We start from the raw sequence: 17,607 nt of genomic DNA, 5'->3' as shown, positions 1-17,607 counted from the left end.
CCATTATCATAACAAATAGGTTAGAATATAATTTTTACATGCTTCAAAGCAATTTTTTCAAAGATTGGTTCAAAATATTCAAAAAAAATTTTTGTTTCTTCTAAACCAGTAAGTATCACCAGGGAATGCAAACAAACAAACAAAAAAAAAACAAAGCACGTTTCTGCTAGTAGGCAACCCTGCCACTCTGTACTGAGAAGTATAGACCTATACTAGGAATTACATCCAGCACCAATTGACTTGATGAAGAGTAGTCATTGTATGGAGAGTTTAAGTGAGAGTCATAGCTACAGTCAAGAGTCAGAAAATGAAATCTTTGGAAAATGATGGGAACCATTCTAGAAATTAGGAAGCTGAATTATAGTAATGATTATCAAGTACCAGAAGCCTTATAAGGCAGGAAATTAGAGCTAGCTCATTTTTATCTCAACAGAGGACAGGCCAAGAAGTTTTCAATGTCACTTTAAAGAATCTGAGTTGATTGCAAGGAGGAGTTTTGTAGTGGTGGAATATTTTGTCTCTTAGGTCCTTTAGAAATAGAAGTCAGGACAGATGAGCAGGTGCTAGGACCTGAATGGGAAGGAATCCCTCTCTCTAGAGGCCAGGAGGAGGCTGAGCACACTGTAGGCCACTAGTGTGCTTCCAGTTTCTTGACCCTCAATCTTCTGTCTTCATTTTCCTCCCTGACTCAACAGTTGGGCTCCAGACAAAAGGAAAGCATTCTAAAAACCCTCTCCTTATTGCTTTCTCTGAGGACTTCAGAGCTTAATGAATGATTCTGATACTTAGAAAGAAGAGCCAAATTTCTCATGACTGCCTGAAAGGGGATTACACAATATTTCTTCAGAGGCCTTTTCAAGTAGTTGCTGCATGGTGCAAATTGGAAAAACAGATTTCTCATGAGGGCTGGACCAGATGGCCTGAGCGAGTGCTCTCAGAGTCCTCCCTAGCTGTTGATTCCAAGAAAAATGCAAGAAAAAAAAAAATCACTGCTGGGCTTTTGTTTTGATTTCCAGTCTGGGTAACTGAAAATCAACTCACAATAAAAGAATTTTTAAATGAATTTCAATTCTGTGTTTCAGGAGCAAGCTTTAGCACTGAATGCCCAGAAGTGATTTCCTAGCCAATGTTGACATGTAGCTCTATCTGATTATCTGTGCCCACAGTTTTGTAGAGCTCTTTCTAAGACAGCAGTGCTGTGGACACTGGAGTGCTAAGCACACTATCATCTGGAAGTGAATTAACGTCCAGCTTCAGAATATACACCCATAGAAAGCTGCCATGGAAGCATTTTGGGGTCCTCCCAGCCTTGCAGGAGACAGAGCTGATTTGGCTCTCTTAGTGCATAGCAGGGTTTTGCTTCTTCTTGAGATAGAAGCTTGAGCTGCAAACTGTGCATATGTAGAGAAGGGAGCTGTCCTTTCTAGAAATGTTTCATGCACTGTACTTCTTTTCTGTCGAAAGTGGGACATAACCAAGAAACTGCAGCATAGACTGTCAAAGAGCATAAGGAACATTGCACCTGAAGTCAGGGCACCCAAGTTTGGTGTTGCCTCTCTCCTTGGCTTTCTTGGGTAACTCTGACTAAGAAACCTGCCATTCTGTTTAAAATAATGTGACACTAGTGATAAAAACATTTTTTAAGCATATTACATGATTAACACAACATCAGATTACTTCTTATTAGGTCTCATGGCTATATGAATTGTTCTGAAATTCTGGAAGAAAAAGTATCAATTGATTGATGCTTATGAATCCAGCCTTTCTCAGAAAGGGGTTTTCTCTCCTAAAAGGTACTTTGAAGAACACAAAGAACTCAAGAGTCGTATATTTTGATTGGATTCACTGGACCTAAGTATTATACTGTTCATAAATTGATGTATTTTTTTGGTGAGGTTTTTGCTATCGGACACGTGCATTTGCCAGAAAGACAGAGAGAGACAGAGACAGAAAGCGAGAAACCACCCGCAGGGTGGATGGCCATGCCGCAATTCCTTCTCCTCCATTCTCCTCTTGGGATCTTGGGCACATACATACATACATACACCCAGCATAAGTTTAAGACACCGGGTCCAGAACTCGAACCATGGTTGACTACATGGGAGTCCAGAGACATAGCCATTATGCCAACTGCCAATAAATTGATATTTACACAGTTTTTTTTTCTTTAAATTCTTTGAAGTGAGTGCATGTCTCAAGAAGGTCACTGAGTGAATTTGGGAGTAAGGTCTCCATGAGTAGCAGCCAAATTGAAGATTACAGCTAGAAAATAAGCTGTTTATAGAAATTCTGTCTATAGATTTCTTCACATGCATGTGCACAAGCATGAACACACACACAGAGATCTGCAGACCCACCCCTCCATACACACACACACACACACACACACATTTCCAGAACTATGGAACTGGAACAACGTTTGCCTAACAACTTCCCGGAGGCTCCCTCCCCTCCTACCATTTTCTCACCATCCCATGGATGCCAGACTTCTGACTGGTGCCTTGCAGAGGTGGAATAAACTCTGTGAGATTGAATCAGCAACCAATTTTTAGGAAGGTTTCTCCACCTCCCCATTCTCACCATTTTGCTTTGAGGCAGAGAGGAAAGTCTACACCCATGAGTGTTCGTGGAAATGACATTGGTATCCTTTACCAAAAACAAAAAAGAAAGAAAGAAAGAAAAAAAAAGAAACTTGGCATTTTAAATAACCAAGCTGCTCTCTTTTCTGGACTAAAATCAAATATTTCTATTTGAAACATGGCCACAGAGCTGGCTCTTCTCTTTCTCCTCTTCAGCCCACTTATTTCCTCCCACTTTCCCTATACAGGGACTAGCATGTGCGTGCATACACACATACACACACACATTCGCACACACACACACACACACATACACACATGCACTCAGTGCCTTTTACGTAATTGGCTGACGAGATTGATCTTTCACTTGAATTGCTTTGATTCAAAATCTGCCCACCATTCGTGGGAGGTAGAGAACGGTGGCTGTGATGTGTGCTTTAATAAAGAGGCTGTGAAAGGAATAGCTTGGGAAAGGATCTGGTATCCAGTCTGAAGCCCTTCCATATAGACCTAATTTTCTATAGGAAAATAAAGAGTGCTGTAAAACATAACACAAATTCAAACCTACAACTTGTAGAGGGTTTTGTGGGGGTTTTTTGTGTTTTTTTGTTTGTTTGGAACAACTACTGACAGATTTTTTTCTTTTTGTTTTTTCAATTTTTGCCAGAGGGCACAGATCCTGGCTAGAGAGAGAAAGAGAGACAGCGATAGAAGCAGAAAAACCCCCTAATGGAATGCGACCATGCTGCAATCCCTTCTCCATTTCTCCATCCTGTCAAGATTTAGGGCATGCATACAGACATGCTCAGTGTATTTTTCAAGCCTCTAGGGCTAAGAGTCAACCCACTTGGTTGCCATATGGGATCCAGCTCCCTTAACCACTGGGCAACAAGGCCAGCCTGGATTAGTCTTTTCTTAATAGAACTTTGTAACCAGACATGCTGCTCAGAAATCCATAATGGCTCCTCCATTGTCGAGGTTCACGTTATGTATAAATGGTTTATGCCGACCTCTATAGTGCTGTGACCTCTGTTGTTTTTTACAGCTACAAGATTTTCTCTTGCTTCCCTGAGCAAACCTGCTGGAGTGGGGGAAAAACAAAACCCCCCAAAAAAGGTAATCTCCAAAGGTTACATACTGTATGATTCCATTTATATAACATTCTTGAAACAACAAAATTATAGAGGTGGTTCACAGATGGGTGGTTACCAAGGATTTGGGATTGAGAATGTGGCTATAAAGGGATGCAGGAGGGTGCTTTGGGATGATGGAACAATTCTGATTCTTCACTGAGGCGGTGGTTACATAAAGCTGTACATGTGCTAAGTTTCCATAGACATATCAACACAGACACAAATGAATGACCTGGTGGAATCTGTGTACTGTACCACCCTTCATTTCCTGGAATTGATATGATGCTAGCTAGTTAACCGAGATGTCACCACTGGGGAAACACGACATTTATGGATACCTGGGAATTCCTTCTACATTTTTTTTTCCAAATTCTTGTGAATCTATAATTACTTCAAAAAATCAATAGTAAAGTGTAGAAGGAAAACTGAATTTAAAGATTATTTCTCAGATATTTTTGGTAAGAAATTCTCTTAAACATTTCAAAGCATGTTTTATATAACTATATAGCAGAAAGTTACATTACCTTGAATGTACATATTTCAAACAAACTTTTCCTCAGAAATTGAATCCATCGATATTCAAACTGTTCTAGAACTAAAATAATTTTTTTGAGAAGTTTTTGCTATAGGGCATGTACACTCGTCAGAAAGACAAAGAGAGAGAGAGAGACAGAAAGAGAGAAATCGCCCCCCAGAGGGGATGGCCATGCTGCAATTCCCTCTCCTCCATTCTCCTCTTGGGATCTTGGGCATGCACAGGCACCTGGCATGATTTTAAGCCACCGGGTCCGGGACTCGAACCTCAGTTGACTACATGGAATCCAGCAACATAGCCATTATGCTATCTGCTGGTCCCTAGAGCTAAAATAATTTTGAATGTAGAAAATGGCGTATCAGTACAAATGTGCTCAATTTTGAATGATAAAAGCTCTGAGATCATATCAAATACTAGTAGGGGGATTATTCTAAAAAGTTATCTAAAAGATTATAAACAACAAACCAAACAAACAAAAGCAAACAAAAAACAAACTTGGCTTAGCTTTCGTTCTGAGTGATTTGCTGTTCTTAGGATGAAAGGTTCCTGTATGTACTGCATCTATCATGTGTGCCTGCATGACTTGTGGTGGCAGAGTGTATGTCAGACTGGCAGGGTGGGGGGTCTCCGAGATCAATAACATCTGCAACACTAGAATAAAGAAACTCACATGCATTAATAAAGCACACGGGTAAAAGCTCTAGGAAACAGATCAGTCCTGTGTTATTTACATGGAGAATAGTTCCCAGGATAAACACTGGGTAGAAGCTTGCTCTTGGGCTGACAATAGCATTTAGATGGCAGAATGTTCTACTAGGTCATTTTCTTCCATCTTCAACCTTGAACTAGCCAGTTTTATACAAGATTCTTGCACATGATGCTGTGATAGCAGTCGTTTTGAGGACTTCATTTTTGCGACTTAATGCTTTGCACAAGTGTATACCAGTTGTTTCTAAAATTCCCATATCATGAGTTTTGGATGAAAGGCTAGTACTCATAGGTTATAATATAACTTGGGCTTTAGCATTCATAAGGCATTATATTAGTAGAAAGTGTTCTTATGTGCTAGGATCATAAATATGTCCTCCACTGCCAGGTAACATAGCAGTATTGGACCTGAAAGTAGTCATTGGGATAGCAAATTTGGTAGCAGATATGAGCATAATTCATGCTCTAAGATGTAACCTTTAACACTGGAACTGACACAGAGTTGATAGCATCTGATGGAAACACTAAATCGGCCTAGGCATCACTCTAATACTCACCCTAAGTATAACCTTCATAAGAGTGTCTTACAATAGGCAATTTTCTCATTCATTCCATCTCTTATTTATGCTGTTTCCCCACTCTAAATTTAAGTTTCAAGCAACCTTGTCTGTTTTATCCACCTTTGTGTACTCAACTCTAGTAAGGTTTCTGGTACACAGTAAGTGCTCAATAAATGCTTGTCGACTAAATGAGTGTCTCTTCACTTAATAAAACTGGTGATAGTGGACAATCTATTTTTGAGTAGTGGACACTTTAAAAATTCTAATGAAAGCCATAAGCCTTCTCATCAAAAAGAAAAAAAAAAAAAAAAAGCACAAAAAGACAATAGTTTTGAACTTCTAGGTAGTTCATGGATCCCCCTAGGAGCTCTGCAAACCATCTTTGAGGATGAAATAAATATTATTAGAACCACAATTTGCCATTAACTTTTCATCCCAGTTCCTTCAGGCATTTGCCAGAATATTTACTCAAGCCAATTACCTTTCTCACCCTGCAGCATTACTTGCTAACAAATAGCCCATATCCGCACATTGCATGTTAGTAACAATATGAAAAGATAACTCGGCTAATAAAAAGTGATTCTGTCATTTTGATAAAGCATATAGTTAGTCTTTTTTCCTACTTCCAGCCCTAAGAGAGTTTGGCATATGTTTTGTACAATCTCGTAATGCTTTCATAAAGGTCATTCTGAGTAGAATTTGAAAGCGAGAATTAAGTCTCTCTCTCTCTCTCACACGCACACACACACACACACACACACACACATCTCTGACTGTCATAAATGGAGCCATTCATAATAAGAAGCAGAAGAGGCATCTTGCTTAGTCGCCATAAACAACAAATAATTCCCACTATCCAGAAGACCCCCAGGTGGGTAACGTTTTGTCAGAGAAGAGCTGTCCTTAGTTGCCAGCAATGAAGGGTACCCAGGTGAATCTTGCTCACACATGGACTTTTGGGAAACAGACAGACAGCCTCCTGAGTAGAACTATACATGTTACCAGAAGAACCTTAAGGGAAAGCGCCTGACTTCTAAAAGCCCTCAATGGACCAAACGGTTCCAGCACCGTCATCCATTCAACTATAAAACTGCACAAGAAGTGACATTCCATTTTACTTGATCTGTTTTACAAAGAGAGAATTTATAGTGCTGCGAAAATGCTGGAGGCCACCATTTGAACCACTCTTTTGAGATCCATTTTAATCCTGGAACCTCCCATTCCTGGGGTTCCTGCCCAGGAAGTCAGTAGCTCTTCATCTCAGCAGCTGAACTGCATGCAGTCCACAGGGCAGGGGCTGGGTGTGTGCCACGGCAGCAATGATAGGAGATGCCAGTGCACCGGAGACTGCAGTATCATTTAGAGACCTGTCAGTGTGGGGCCTCACTCTCCATCACCAACATCCTGGGCAAGGCAGAGAGCCATCACCCTGCCGGCACTTCGACGAGTTGACTAGAGTTTGGCTACTTGCACTTTTACTGCGGCTGGGCAAAGAGCTTTGGCTATGGTTGTTTCGTTATGTCTCACTCACAGACTGTCTTTCTTAATGACTCGAAAACATCAAAACATTGGTGCTTGATATTTTTGCAATGGGAAGTTCTACAGTAACTCTGCAAAGAAACTTCTTGCAAGGGCAACTTTTATATAGATATATGTGTGTGTGTGTGTGTGTGTGTGTATGTGTGTGTACATAAATGTTTAAATGTTTATTTCAACAACTCCATACGAAAACCGTAGTCTTAGGTGTGCATGATTTTCATTTATTAAGCTTACTTTATCCCTCAAGCTTGGCTCCTAACAAGAGAAGAGATAGTTAAGTGTAAATAATTAACAAAAGCCTATGTGTGAACTAGAGCAACCAAAGTCTTTGGAAGATATGTCAGTAGCTTTTCTACATCTGCAAATGCTTACAGAAACTAAAGGCACCATAGTTTGAAGGACATAGTCAAGAAGCCTTGGAACAAAACCAATGTAAGGAGGTAGGAGTCACATACTTGAATAGTGAAATTTTCTACTTATCAAATTTAAGTCCTTTTCTATTAGAGAGAGCATCGACTGTTACCGCAAAGATTTGCAACTACGGAAAACAATACAGAAGAAGAAGAAACTTGAAAATGTATGAAGAAAGTGGCGATATTACAACAACAGACCTTTTCTCCACACTTGACAAGTTCTATGTTTTGTATCAAGCAGTAATTTAGATTTAAATATGGCAGTGTTCAACCTAATGTGCCATTATAAAAGTATTTTTTCTGCAAAAAAAACCTTAAAAGTGTTGCATAGGACTTGTTTCCTTGGTCTTTCAGAAGATGAAGAGGAGTGCTGTGTTCAGTGGAAAACTATTTTTGTTAGTATAGTTACAGAAACTGTAGTCTTTACAAGGCACACGCATTTGTTTTGGGAAAACTACCCTGATCTAAACACCAGTTTCTAGCAGTTGTGTTTTGTCTGTGGACCAAAATTTACACACCTCCTAAGGTATTCATAGCACTGTAGAATATACAAAATGGACTACACTTTTAAAAAGCATACACACACACACACACACACACACACACACACAACCACCTTGGGCTTTTCCGTCCTCCTAAGGAGCTATTTTAGAAACACCTGAGAATTCTAAATTAAGCAACCCACTGATAAGTAAGTCACTTTTCAAGACCATGGGCTGTCTCCACTGCACCTGTACAGAACGCGGAAGCCACGGGCAGAGGGGATCTGACGTTCCTACCTATATTTCATGCCAGTCTGCTTTGCGGTGGACTCTTTGAGAGAAATGTGATGCTGAGGGGTGAACGTCCCCAGGCTGCGCGCGATGATAGCAACCGTGCGGAATTTGGCCCGGGCTGCGCTCACCACATTGGGGGCGGTGGAGCTCTGCTTGCTCAGAAGTCGGTCCTCACCATTCCGGCTCTTCAGATTGTGCTCTGTGCAGGCTATGGAGACTTGCATTGCTTCCCCGGGCAGCGCGCGGTCCCTCTCAGAACCCCAGAACACAGGCAGGCAGGAGAGGCTGAGCAGTTGGGAGGGCTTCTGCTCGCCTTTAACCCCTCCTTGCCCCCGCTTCCTGGGGACGCCTTCAGAGGAGACCTGGAGGCTGACTTTAGAGCCGGCAAAGTGGCAGAAGAGGCTGTGGTGCAGGACAGAGTCCCGGAGACCGAGAGAAGTAAACAGCCAACCCCGAAGTTGTCACAGCAGCTGGAGCGCGGATCAGGCTTGCAAATCTTCCCGGGCGGTAATCTCGGTTGATTAAACAGCCAAATCCATGTGGTCGGAGGCTTTTGCAGAGCCTAGAGCTGAGCATTCATGGTGACGGCACGTAGCCTTGCCCGAAGCCTGTGCGCTGTGTCTGAATGCGGGCTCGCTTCTGGGCGCTGGCTCAAATCAACGCAGGCATACCGCAAGATGCGCCGCCAGCATCCTCTGGACACAGGCAGGATGCTCCACTGGCGCGCGGAGCACCCCAAGAAGCAGCTAATCGCAAGCCGCTCCCCGCGGTCCGGGGGTCTGCATCCGCTCTGGCTGTCAGTTTCCTCCCTCCCTCGCACAGGGAGGACGTGGGAGCGCCTCAGGACCCCTCCCCACTCATTCTCGGGGAAAGACTGGCTGGCTGCGCCCGCACTGACTCGGGTGTCAGCTGCTCGCAGAGGCAGGCAGGTCCCTTTAAGGAGCTCCTCGCCTTTGTGTGCAATGAGAAGGCGAGGAGCGCTTTCACCAGACTTGCTGTAAATGAATCCAGAGGGCTGCTCCGCAGAAGGGGGCTCTGCCCGGACTCAGAACAAATTCTGCTGCAGCCCAACAGTTGCAAGTGGGGGACGCCAGAGTGGAGGTGCTTCTGCCACTGAACGTGCCAATGAATTAACACGTGAATACTCTGTGACTGGCTTGCTAAAACACAGCTTGAAATCCCTCCCTTTTAGCTTTGTCGGGTTCATTCCTCCCTGCACGTTATTTCTTTTGCAGGTAAGTTTGAAGTTTCTTGAAAAGCCAGTGTGCTTTTTGGAGTCAAGTCTGCTAACTTACTGCAAAATCTCTTCTGGCTACCAGGGGAGGGACAGGCTGGGAGAGGGGCAACAATCCAGCACCACGGAAGGGGGTTGCATTCAGCCACAGGTCCCTCCCACAGGAAGGTTCAGGCATGGCTGGACCACGCGCAGAGCCCACGGATCATCGTGGCTCACTGGTGAGCACAAACACTCTCCCCCAGTCAGGGCCCGCAGCAAGACGTTCTGTGGACTCTGAGCCCTTACCAGGCAGAACATTGTCTGGTTTGGTGTTCTGTGCAAAGCAACTGCTCAGTAAATGCCTTTGACCAAACGAAGCAATTCTGCTGACAATTTACCGCTCCACTTAAAAGGCATGGAAATCAAACACTCCTCAAAATTTACTCCCAATAAAATTACGGTTTCTGCTAAATCAGCTTTCTGCACATGGTTGCCAACAGACACTGCTGTCAAGGCAAAAGAAACAGCCTTTAAAGCAACAATATTTGTGTACACTCCCTGTGCACCAGACAATGGGAAGCAATATGGAGGAATAACTGAAGCAGTGTCCCTCACATCAAGGAATGGACAATCTTGGTGAAAAGGACAAAGCGTTCGGTCTCAAGGGGACTAGTTAGCAATGTCAAAAGGCATCTAGGATATGTCCAAACGAGTGGTATGGACACTAAATACGCTAGAGTGAAGCGGGGGGTTCTAGGAGGCTGGAGAAAGTTCATTCCAAGTCCACCCCGGCACGTCTACAAATTCCCTGTTAGTTGTCTGACCCTGGGTACAAAGGTGGCTGAGGCAGAGGACCCACAGGTGCCCAGGCATCTGACAGAGAGATGGGATTTCTGCCTGGGGCATGAAGAATGGGTTACACTGAATTAGCAGGAGATGGGGGGCAGCCATCTTAGGGGCTGCCAGGTTTGGAGAGAATAATCTAGTTGCTTCTATGTGATTAGGAAAAATAAAAAAGTTGATTTGACCACTTCTTTTCCTTGGAATGAGGTTGTAGGAATGAAATTTTCAAGTAGAATATGTGCCTGTTTTGTGTTCTGTTTCAGGCATGAATCCTAACATATTATAACCTGCAGAGAAGCTTTAAATCACGTTGTATAATCTCGTTATTTAAGTCCTATGTCCTTCCTACTCTTTACTTTAAAAACTAAACATTGAGTAATGCTCAATGACTGGGAAGTGACCTGAGGAGGAGGGAAGGTTGTGGATAGGGACGAATGCTCTAGGACCTGACTTTATAGACTCAGCTCTGAGGAAGGCATACTGGACGCATATCCTTCCCCCAGAACAAACAGTGGGAAGAGAGGAAGTAAATCATTAGAACCTTCAGTTTTCCATACTAAGCTGGCTCATCCGAGATGATCAATGTGAATCAGGGAAGGAGTCAAAAATGAGAAGAGGAAGAAGTGGGAGGAATCAGAAGGAACACATCAAAAAAGGAAAAACAAAGAAGCCTGGGAGGCAGAACAGAGCGAGTTATTAACCAGCCAGACAGAGGGGTCAGGGGCCAAGGCTTCTGCTGAGGCCCTGGCTGAGAGGGAGCAGAGCGGCTGGGGAAGGGCTGGGTTGACAGTCCTGCTCACTCCACAGGAAGGACAGAGAACTTGGAGGGAGGGAAGTCTGGAGACACTTAGTCCAGGTGGCTTTCAGGTTTGCCAAGAAGTAGCAGAGCAATGCCTGAAAGCGAAATTCAAACCAGAGCAGGGAATGGGTTATCCGAATAAAGTATGCAAGGCAGAGCTCCTATGAGTCACCTCTTTCCCCCACAGGACCAAGCAGAGTGCCTTGTGCATAGCAGGCCCTCACTATAAATAATTAAGAAGAGATAAGGAAATGAAGAGGGAGGAGGAAGGAAGGTAGGTGGCTGGGAAGATGCTATATTCTTGGATAAACCTGCTTTCTTAATAAGTAAAAGTAAGAAAACTCCTGCACGTTCCTTTTAAGCACAGCCCACTCGCTTAGAGTGTGAATGACTGCCCTGTGCTCCTGTCTCCACCTCTTGCGGGCCCGTGAGTGGCCCAGCTTTTGTCCTTCATTCCTGCCTCAAAGAAAACCAAAGGGCTGAGGTCAGAGGATGTCCCTGGTGCCAAGTCTTTCTTGCAGCCCAGTGTACTTTGCAGGTCTGAAGCCACACGGGTGTTCTGACAGCCAACCAGCAGCTTGGTGTCTTCCCCCAGCCATGCTCACCCCTCCCAGTGTTAATGAAGCAGTAGGTCTCAGGAGTTTGGAAATTAGACAACAGTTGGCTAGAAGTATGCTCCTTCCTAATCCCTTAGTGCTAGCAGGCCACGTGCTAACTAGCTGGAATGTGTACTCTTTCATGGTAACGCAGTAGCACCTGGAGCAGTCCTTGCAGATACTATTTCAGATTCAAGTAAGACCCACAAGTGTAGAGTATAGCTACGAGTTGGAACTGGGTTCCCCCGAAATTCAGGTGTTGAAGCTCTGACTCTTAGTATTTCAAAATGTAACTATTTGGAGATAGAGCCATTTAAGATGTAACTGAGGTAAGTGAGATCACTGGGGTGAGCCCTAACCCTACCCTGTCTCTCTCTGTTTGTCTGGCAAGCACACGCGCCCTATACTAAAAACTTCTCCCAAAAAAAGGAATCAGCACCCTCCCAGGTGCCATGAGGGGTCAAAGGAGCCCCACACCAGAAACAAATGCTCAGGTTCCAAACCTACCCTGTCACTTCACATGTGCCCTCGGGTGTATCACTATACCTCTGTAGGCCCCTTTTCTCTCAGTAGGCATGTGAGAGGGAAATACTTGTCTTAAAAATTTATTATAGGGCACATGTGCTCATCAGAGAGAGACAGAGAGAGGAAAATTGAGAAAATACCCTCTCCTAGAGGGAATGGCCACTCCTCAATCCCTTCTCCTCTGTTCTTCTTTTGGGATTTTGAGCACACATGCACATGTGTCCAATGTGATGAATTTCAAGTTACTAAGTCTGGGACTCGAATTGCCCAGTTGGCCACTGGGCTACAGTTGTCTCAAACATCATGCCAGTGGCTGGCCCTTGGGGATACCTATTCACTTCTAAGATAAGACCCCCTTCTGTTATGTACATACCATATATATTGCAACACTGTGTAGGGCCAAATAATCACTAACTCTTCTATTTCATCTGGGCCGCAGTTGATGCTTATTCATCACGTGGTATCTGGAATTCATTGACATTAATGTCAGCCATATTGGGTCGTGGAGAGCTGGTTAGGAACACATCATAGGCTACATCATTGACAATCCCAATGCCCTTATCTCCTCATGATGATCTTAGAGTATGCATGATAACTCAAGGGATTTGAGGGTGCGAAGACAGTTGGAAGACAGCTCTACTCTGCCCCTTCCTTCTCACACACCTTTGGGCAGGATACTTAACCTCCCTGAGCCTCAGAGTCTTCATTCTCCCCAGGGGAGGTGCTAGCATTATCAACTCCATTCCACAGAGGAGGAAACAAAATGCAGCAAAATTTAATATCTTGCCCATAATGACACTGGCAGCCTTGAGGCAGCCTGTCTCCAGAAACTTGGTTCTTAACCACTAAGCATGTTGTTCCCCTGCAAGAGCATCTTTGTGACAAGTGCTTTAATAGTGCCGTTTTTTAATATAATTTAAAAGGAACCCTATTCTTTATATGGGTGATAGAAAGAATTCAATGTAAGGGTCAAATGGTAGCATAGCAATAATGCAGCTGGATCCATGTGGGAAGGTCCTGGGTTCATGGCCTGAGGCTGCTCTGTGCATGTCTTGCCTATGCATGTGTCCTTGATAAGATTAGTTGAGGCTGGGGGTGGATAGCAGCATCAGGACCCTGTTGGGATGGCCTATGTCCTTGAAAATATAAATCTTTGAAAAGAAAAAAAAACTTTTAAGACATTCAATTTAAAAATTCTAAAATTGGGGGCCAGCAGGTGACATGGTGATTGTTAAGGTGTTGGACTCCAACACGACCAACCACAGTTTGAGTCCCAGACCTGGCAGCTTGTTTTCTCACTTTCTCTCTGTCTCTGTCTCTCTTTCTCATGAGCATACATGTCCTACAACAAATTAAAAATAATAATAATAAAAATAAAAATAAATAATTCTTTGAAAATTCTAAAATTTTAAAACAAATCACCCATGCTTGGCATCTTTTGAGTACGTCTTTTGCTAATCTTTTCAACCACTTCATGATACTTTAATTCTCATTCCTTAAAGAAAAGGTTCTAGGAACTAGCAGTTGACATAATGTCTATGTCGCTGGACTCCCATGTAGTCAACCATGGTTCAAGTCCCAGACCTGGTGGTTTAAACTCACACCGGGCACGTGTGCATGCATACCCAAGATCCCAAGAGGAGAATAGAGGAGAAGGGATCATGGCATGGCCATCTCCCTGGTGTGCCCATACCCCCTGGGGGTGATTTCTCACTTTCTGTCGCTCTGTCTCTGTCTTTCTGGTGAGCACACGTACCCTATAGTAAAAACCTCTCAAAAAAAAAAAAGTTTCCAATCACCTAGCACATTTCTGATTAATTCTATTTTTTTACCAGTAAAGTCACAACCAAACGTTTTTTTTTTTTTTTTTTTAATTGAGGCCACTTAGAACTTATGGTTTAATTTTCCACTAGAAACCACATCCAGCAGGGACCAGAAAACATTCAATTATGCAGCCAGGCAAAACCGGATTTATCCAAAACAGAAAAGAATCTGCTAATATTGGAAGAATTTTAAACATGCAAGTGTACAGATGGCAAGCCACTTTCTATGCTATCATTTGTGATTAAAAGAGAAATTGTTAGGGTGAGAGTTTGCTATTTATCAGAAATTCTTAAAATGTGGGTTTGGAAAGCAATTTATTGAACCCGCCATGAAAATTAGCATGCCCCCCCCCCCCATATGCATGGGCACAGCTTTTGGAATAACAGAGAAAGTGAAATTGAGAGACCTAATTGGGAATACTCGGGGCCGTGCTGAATAGCAGAAACTTCCAGATGTCTACTTTTCTGCATCTGTGCAAAAACAGACTCATCAAAGAATGCCACCAGGAAACTCTGAGGGCAGGTTTAATATGAATTTGCTCACACTACCAACACATGTCCAGAATCAGAACATAATCAAAGAACAGAAATGAACATATAGACTCTATCCACAGTCACTGATAGCTCGTTCCTGAATTTGACAATTCTGACATATCAGATGCATCCGCAGACCTCCAGTACTTATCCATAAGTTTAGATATTCAAGGTAAGGGGCCATTACATTATAGGAAACAGGTGTGAAAAAGAGGAAATTCACAATTCAGACTCTTTTGTTCAGATCCCTTCATGGTAGGTAATTTCTCATAAGGTGATTTGGAACTTGAAAATAAAGATTGTTCTTTTTTTACAAGTAGCCATTAGTATAATTTCTCACATTGTCTTATATTAAAACAAGATCCTCAGAACTGCTCGCCATGTCTTTGAGTCAAAGATTTTTCTAAAAGCTTACAGATAATTTGTTTTCAAAGATAATTGGAATCATTATATTTCAGCTGATATAAGACATCAACAACCAGAAGGCACACAATTATTTTATGTACCTCTAAAGTAAAAACAAATGGCTAATTAATTATGACACAATATTGTTGTCTCCTCAAACTTATTTTCAAATAACCCCCCCAAAGTCTTTTTACTTAATTAGATTCCTTCCTTTCCCCAAATTGCACTCCTGTATATAAAGAAAAGAATAAGACAAATATATTGGTTAAGGTTCTCCTGAAATGTGTTCATTTTCAGAACTGGAAATTTCTGGAAGTTTTACTCCGAGTTTTCAATGTCTGTATCTCTCCACACAGTCATCCCTTGCATCGGTGATACAGCATTTTTTTAAAAAGCATGCTCAACTTTTGCTTTGAGGATTTCTTCCCAAGCTGCTGACACCTACTCTGGAAGTGTGGTCGCACACTTACAAGCGTCGGCAACCACATCATGATGGCCTCCTGGCTGGCAGCAATTAAGAACTCATTTCCCAGCACAGGAAAAACAGGAGAATTTGAAGACCTGATGATCTACGATGGTTTCTAAGATAGTATTATACTGTTTTTTTTTTTAATAAGATAATGTTCTAAACTTCCATTTTGTGGTAATTTAAAGTATTTCAAATGGAATAAAGGAAGGAAGGAAAAAAGGCCAAAAAATGTAAGCACCCATTATGTTCTAGGCACCAAGTTAAAAGCTTTCATATCCATTATTGCATTCCAGAGGAAAGGGAGGGAACCAGTCTTGGTTAAGCATCTGGATTAATTAGGCTAGAAACTAAAGAGTCTATAGATGGAGCTACATAATCATTCCTCACCACCCTTGCAAAACTGAAGTGAGTCAGAATCTGAAGAACCTTCCACATAAAACCAACTTTCCTTGTGGAGCTGAAAAACATCCAATCTGGAGACCTTTCAAAAAATAAGCTCATGGGTCAAAATTCATTTGTTACAGTTCAAATTGTTTGCCTTCATGGGATGAGAAAAGCCATTACTACATGTTTCTTTATCTCACAATATCTAATATGTTCTTATAAAAAGGTATGTGTTCTCACTTCTTTTTTATTCCATTCATTTCTAGGAACATGGCAGGAGAAAATGTGGAGTAAATGGCTGAAGGGCACAGAAATGCAAGATGACTAAGGTCTAAGGATCTAATACACGGCATGGTGTCCATAGTTAACAATATTGTACTGCAAACTTAAAATTTGATAAAAGTATAGATTTTAAGTATTTTTACCGCACAAACGCAAAGATAACTCTGTGAGATGATAGGTATGTTAATTATTGGGTTGTCAAAAAAGTCATGACATATTTTTTCTATGGGTCATGACCTTTCCAACAACCCGATAGCTTGTTATGGTGATTATTTCACAATGTATCTATATATCAAATTATCAAGTTGTATATCTTAGTATATGGAATATTTATTTGCCAAGTACACTTCAGTAAAGCTGGGAAGAAACAGGCAATATAAAATAATTTCCCTGGTGTCACAAAACTAGTTAGTGGCAGAGTCTGAAGCAGCATTAAATATCGTGACTTGCATTCAAGAATATTTTCCACTACATCACACAGCCAGCTATATGTATTTTTTCAAAAAAACATAGTTCTCTCATTCTATAAATAAATTTCCTAGTTTAAAGATTAAAAAAAACTTCTTACCTTATTCTCCATCAAGGCTGTATTATCTGAAGTTTTTACAACGCACATGTATTATTTATGAGGCAGGTGACGTAAAACAAAATTTTCCCCTGGAGATAGGATCTCACTCTGTTACTCAGGCTGGCCTCAAACTCACAATCTTCCCGTAGCTTCCTGAGTAGGTGGGATTACAGGTGCATGCCACCACACCTAGCTTAATACCTTTTTAAAGGTTGTTTTTCCCTATTATTAATTTATCATATGCTCATAATAAAAGAAATTAGAAGGGGACCAGCAGTTAGCATAATGGCTATGTTGCTGGACTCCCATGTAGTCGACCACAGTTTGAGTCCTGGACCCAGTGGCTTAAAACTCACGCCGGGCGTGTGTGCGTGCGTGCCCAAGATCCCAAGAGAAGAATGGAGAAGAAGGGATTGCGGCATGGCCATCCCCCCTGGGGGGTGATTTCTCGCTTTCTGTCTCTCTGTCTCTGTCTGGCAAGCACATGCGCCCTATGGCAAAAACCTCTCCGGAAAATAAATAAATAAATAAATAAATAAATAAATAATAAAAATAAAAGGAATTAGAAGGGAATAGGTAATTTTTTTTTTTAGGTATATGTGAAACCTTGCCATAGTGGTAGAAGAAACAAGAATACATGGAAGAAAGAAGGGAAAAGATGTCTCATACTAATCCAGGACTTACAAGTATAATCATTGCTAACATTTTGGTCAGTATACCCTTCATCTTGGTATTTTTGATTTTTCATGTTTATCTTTATGGTGGCTGTTATTGATGTTGCTGCTGTTGTTATTTTATACAGTTGGGTTGTTTTAAAATTACCTCAAGCTATCATTTTGTATTCATCTTTTTATTCCTTTTTTTTTTTTTTTTTTTTTTTTTTTTTTTTTTAGGGTTTTTTTTTTGGGGCCAATCTACCC

The 17,607-nt window shown here is 41.9% G+C and overlaps 1 protein-coding gene and 1 long non-coding RNA gene across 6 annotated transcripts in view; one reads left to right on the top strand and one right to left on the bottom strand.

The window, feature by feature from the left end:
* KCNAB1 (potassium voltage-gated channel subfamily A regulatory beta subunit 1) overlaps positions 1-17,607 on the bottom strand; it is a 423,260-nt gene that overhangs the window by 280,299 nt on the left and 125,354 nt on the right. Inside the window, exon 1 of one of the 2 annotated variants that reach the window (XM_006149770.3) lies at positions 8,247-9,256. The exons of the other annotated variant lie outside the window; for it this stretch is intronic. Within the exon in view, the coding sequence (XP_006149832.1) occupies positions 8,247-8,467 (221 nt within the window). The 5' untranslated portion in view covers positions 8,468-9,256. Of the gene's footprint in view, positions 1-8,246; positions 9,257-17,607 lie in introns of those variants that run through there. 2 annotated transcript variants of the gene reach the window in all.
* The window catches only part of LOC102499316 (uncharacterized), a 31,099-nt gene that overhangs the window by 11,571 nt on the left and 1,921 nt on the right, over positions 1-17,607 (top strand). Inside the window, exons 2-5 of one of the 4 annotated variants that reach the window (XR_001370449.1) lie at positions 3,625-3,695; positions 11,289-11,375; positions 16,104-16,166; positions 17,281-17,396. This is a non-coding gene — a long non-coding RNA (uncharacterized LOC102499316). Of the gene's footprint in view, positions 1-3,624; positions 3,696-11,288; positions 11,376-16,103; positions 16,298-17,280; positions 17,397-17,607 lie in introns of all 4 variants that reach the window. The other 3 variants (XR_334715.1, XR_001370450.1, XR_334716.1) reach the window with 3 other exon arrangements.

Source organism: Tupaia chinensis, unplaced genomic scaffold (genome assembly GCF_000334495.1).
Source record: "Tupaia chinensis unplaced genomic scaffold, TupChi_1.0 Scaffold000272_1, whole genome shotgun sequence".
NCBI lineage: Eukaryota > Metazoa > Chordata > Mammalia > Scandentia > Tupaiidae > Tupaia > Tupaia belangeri.
This window is presented reverse-complemented; position numbering and strand designations above follow the sequence as displayed.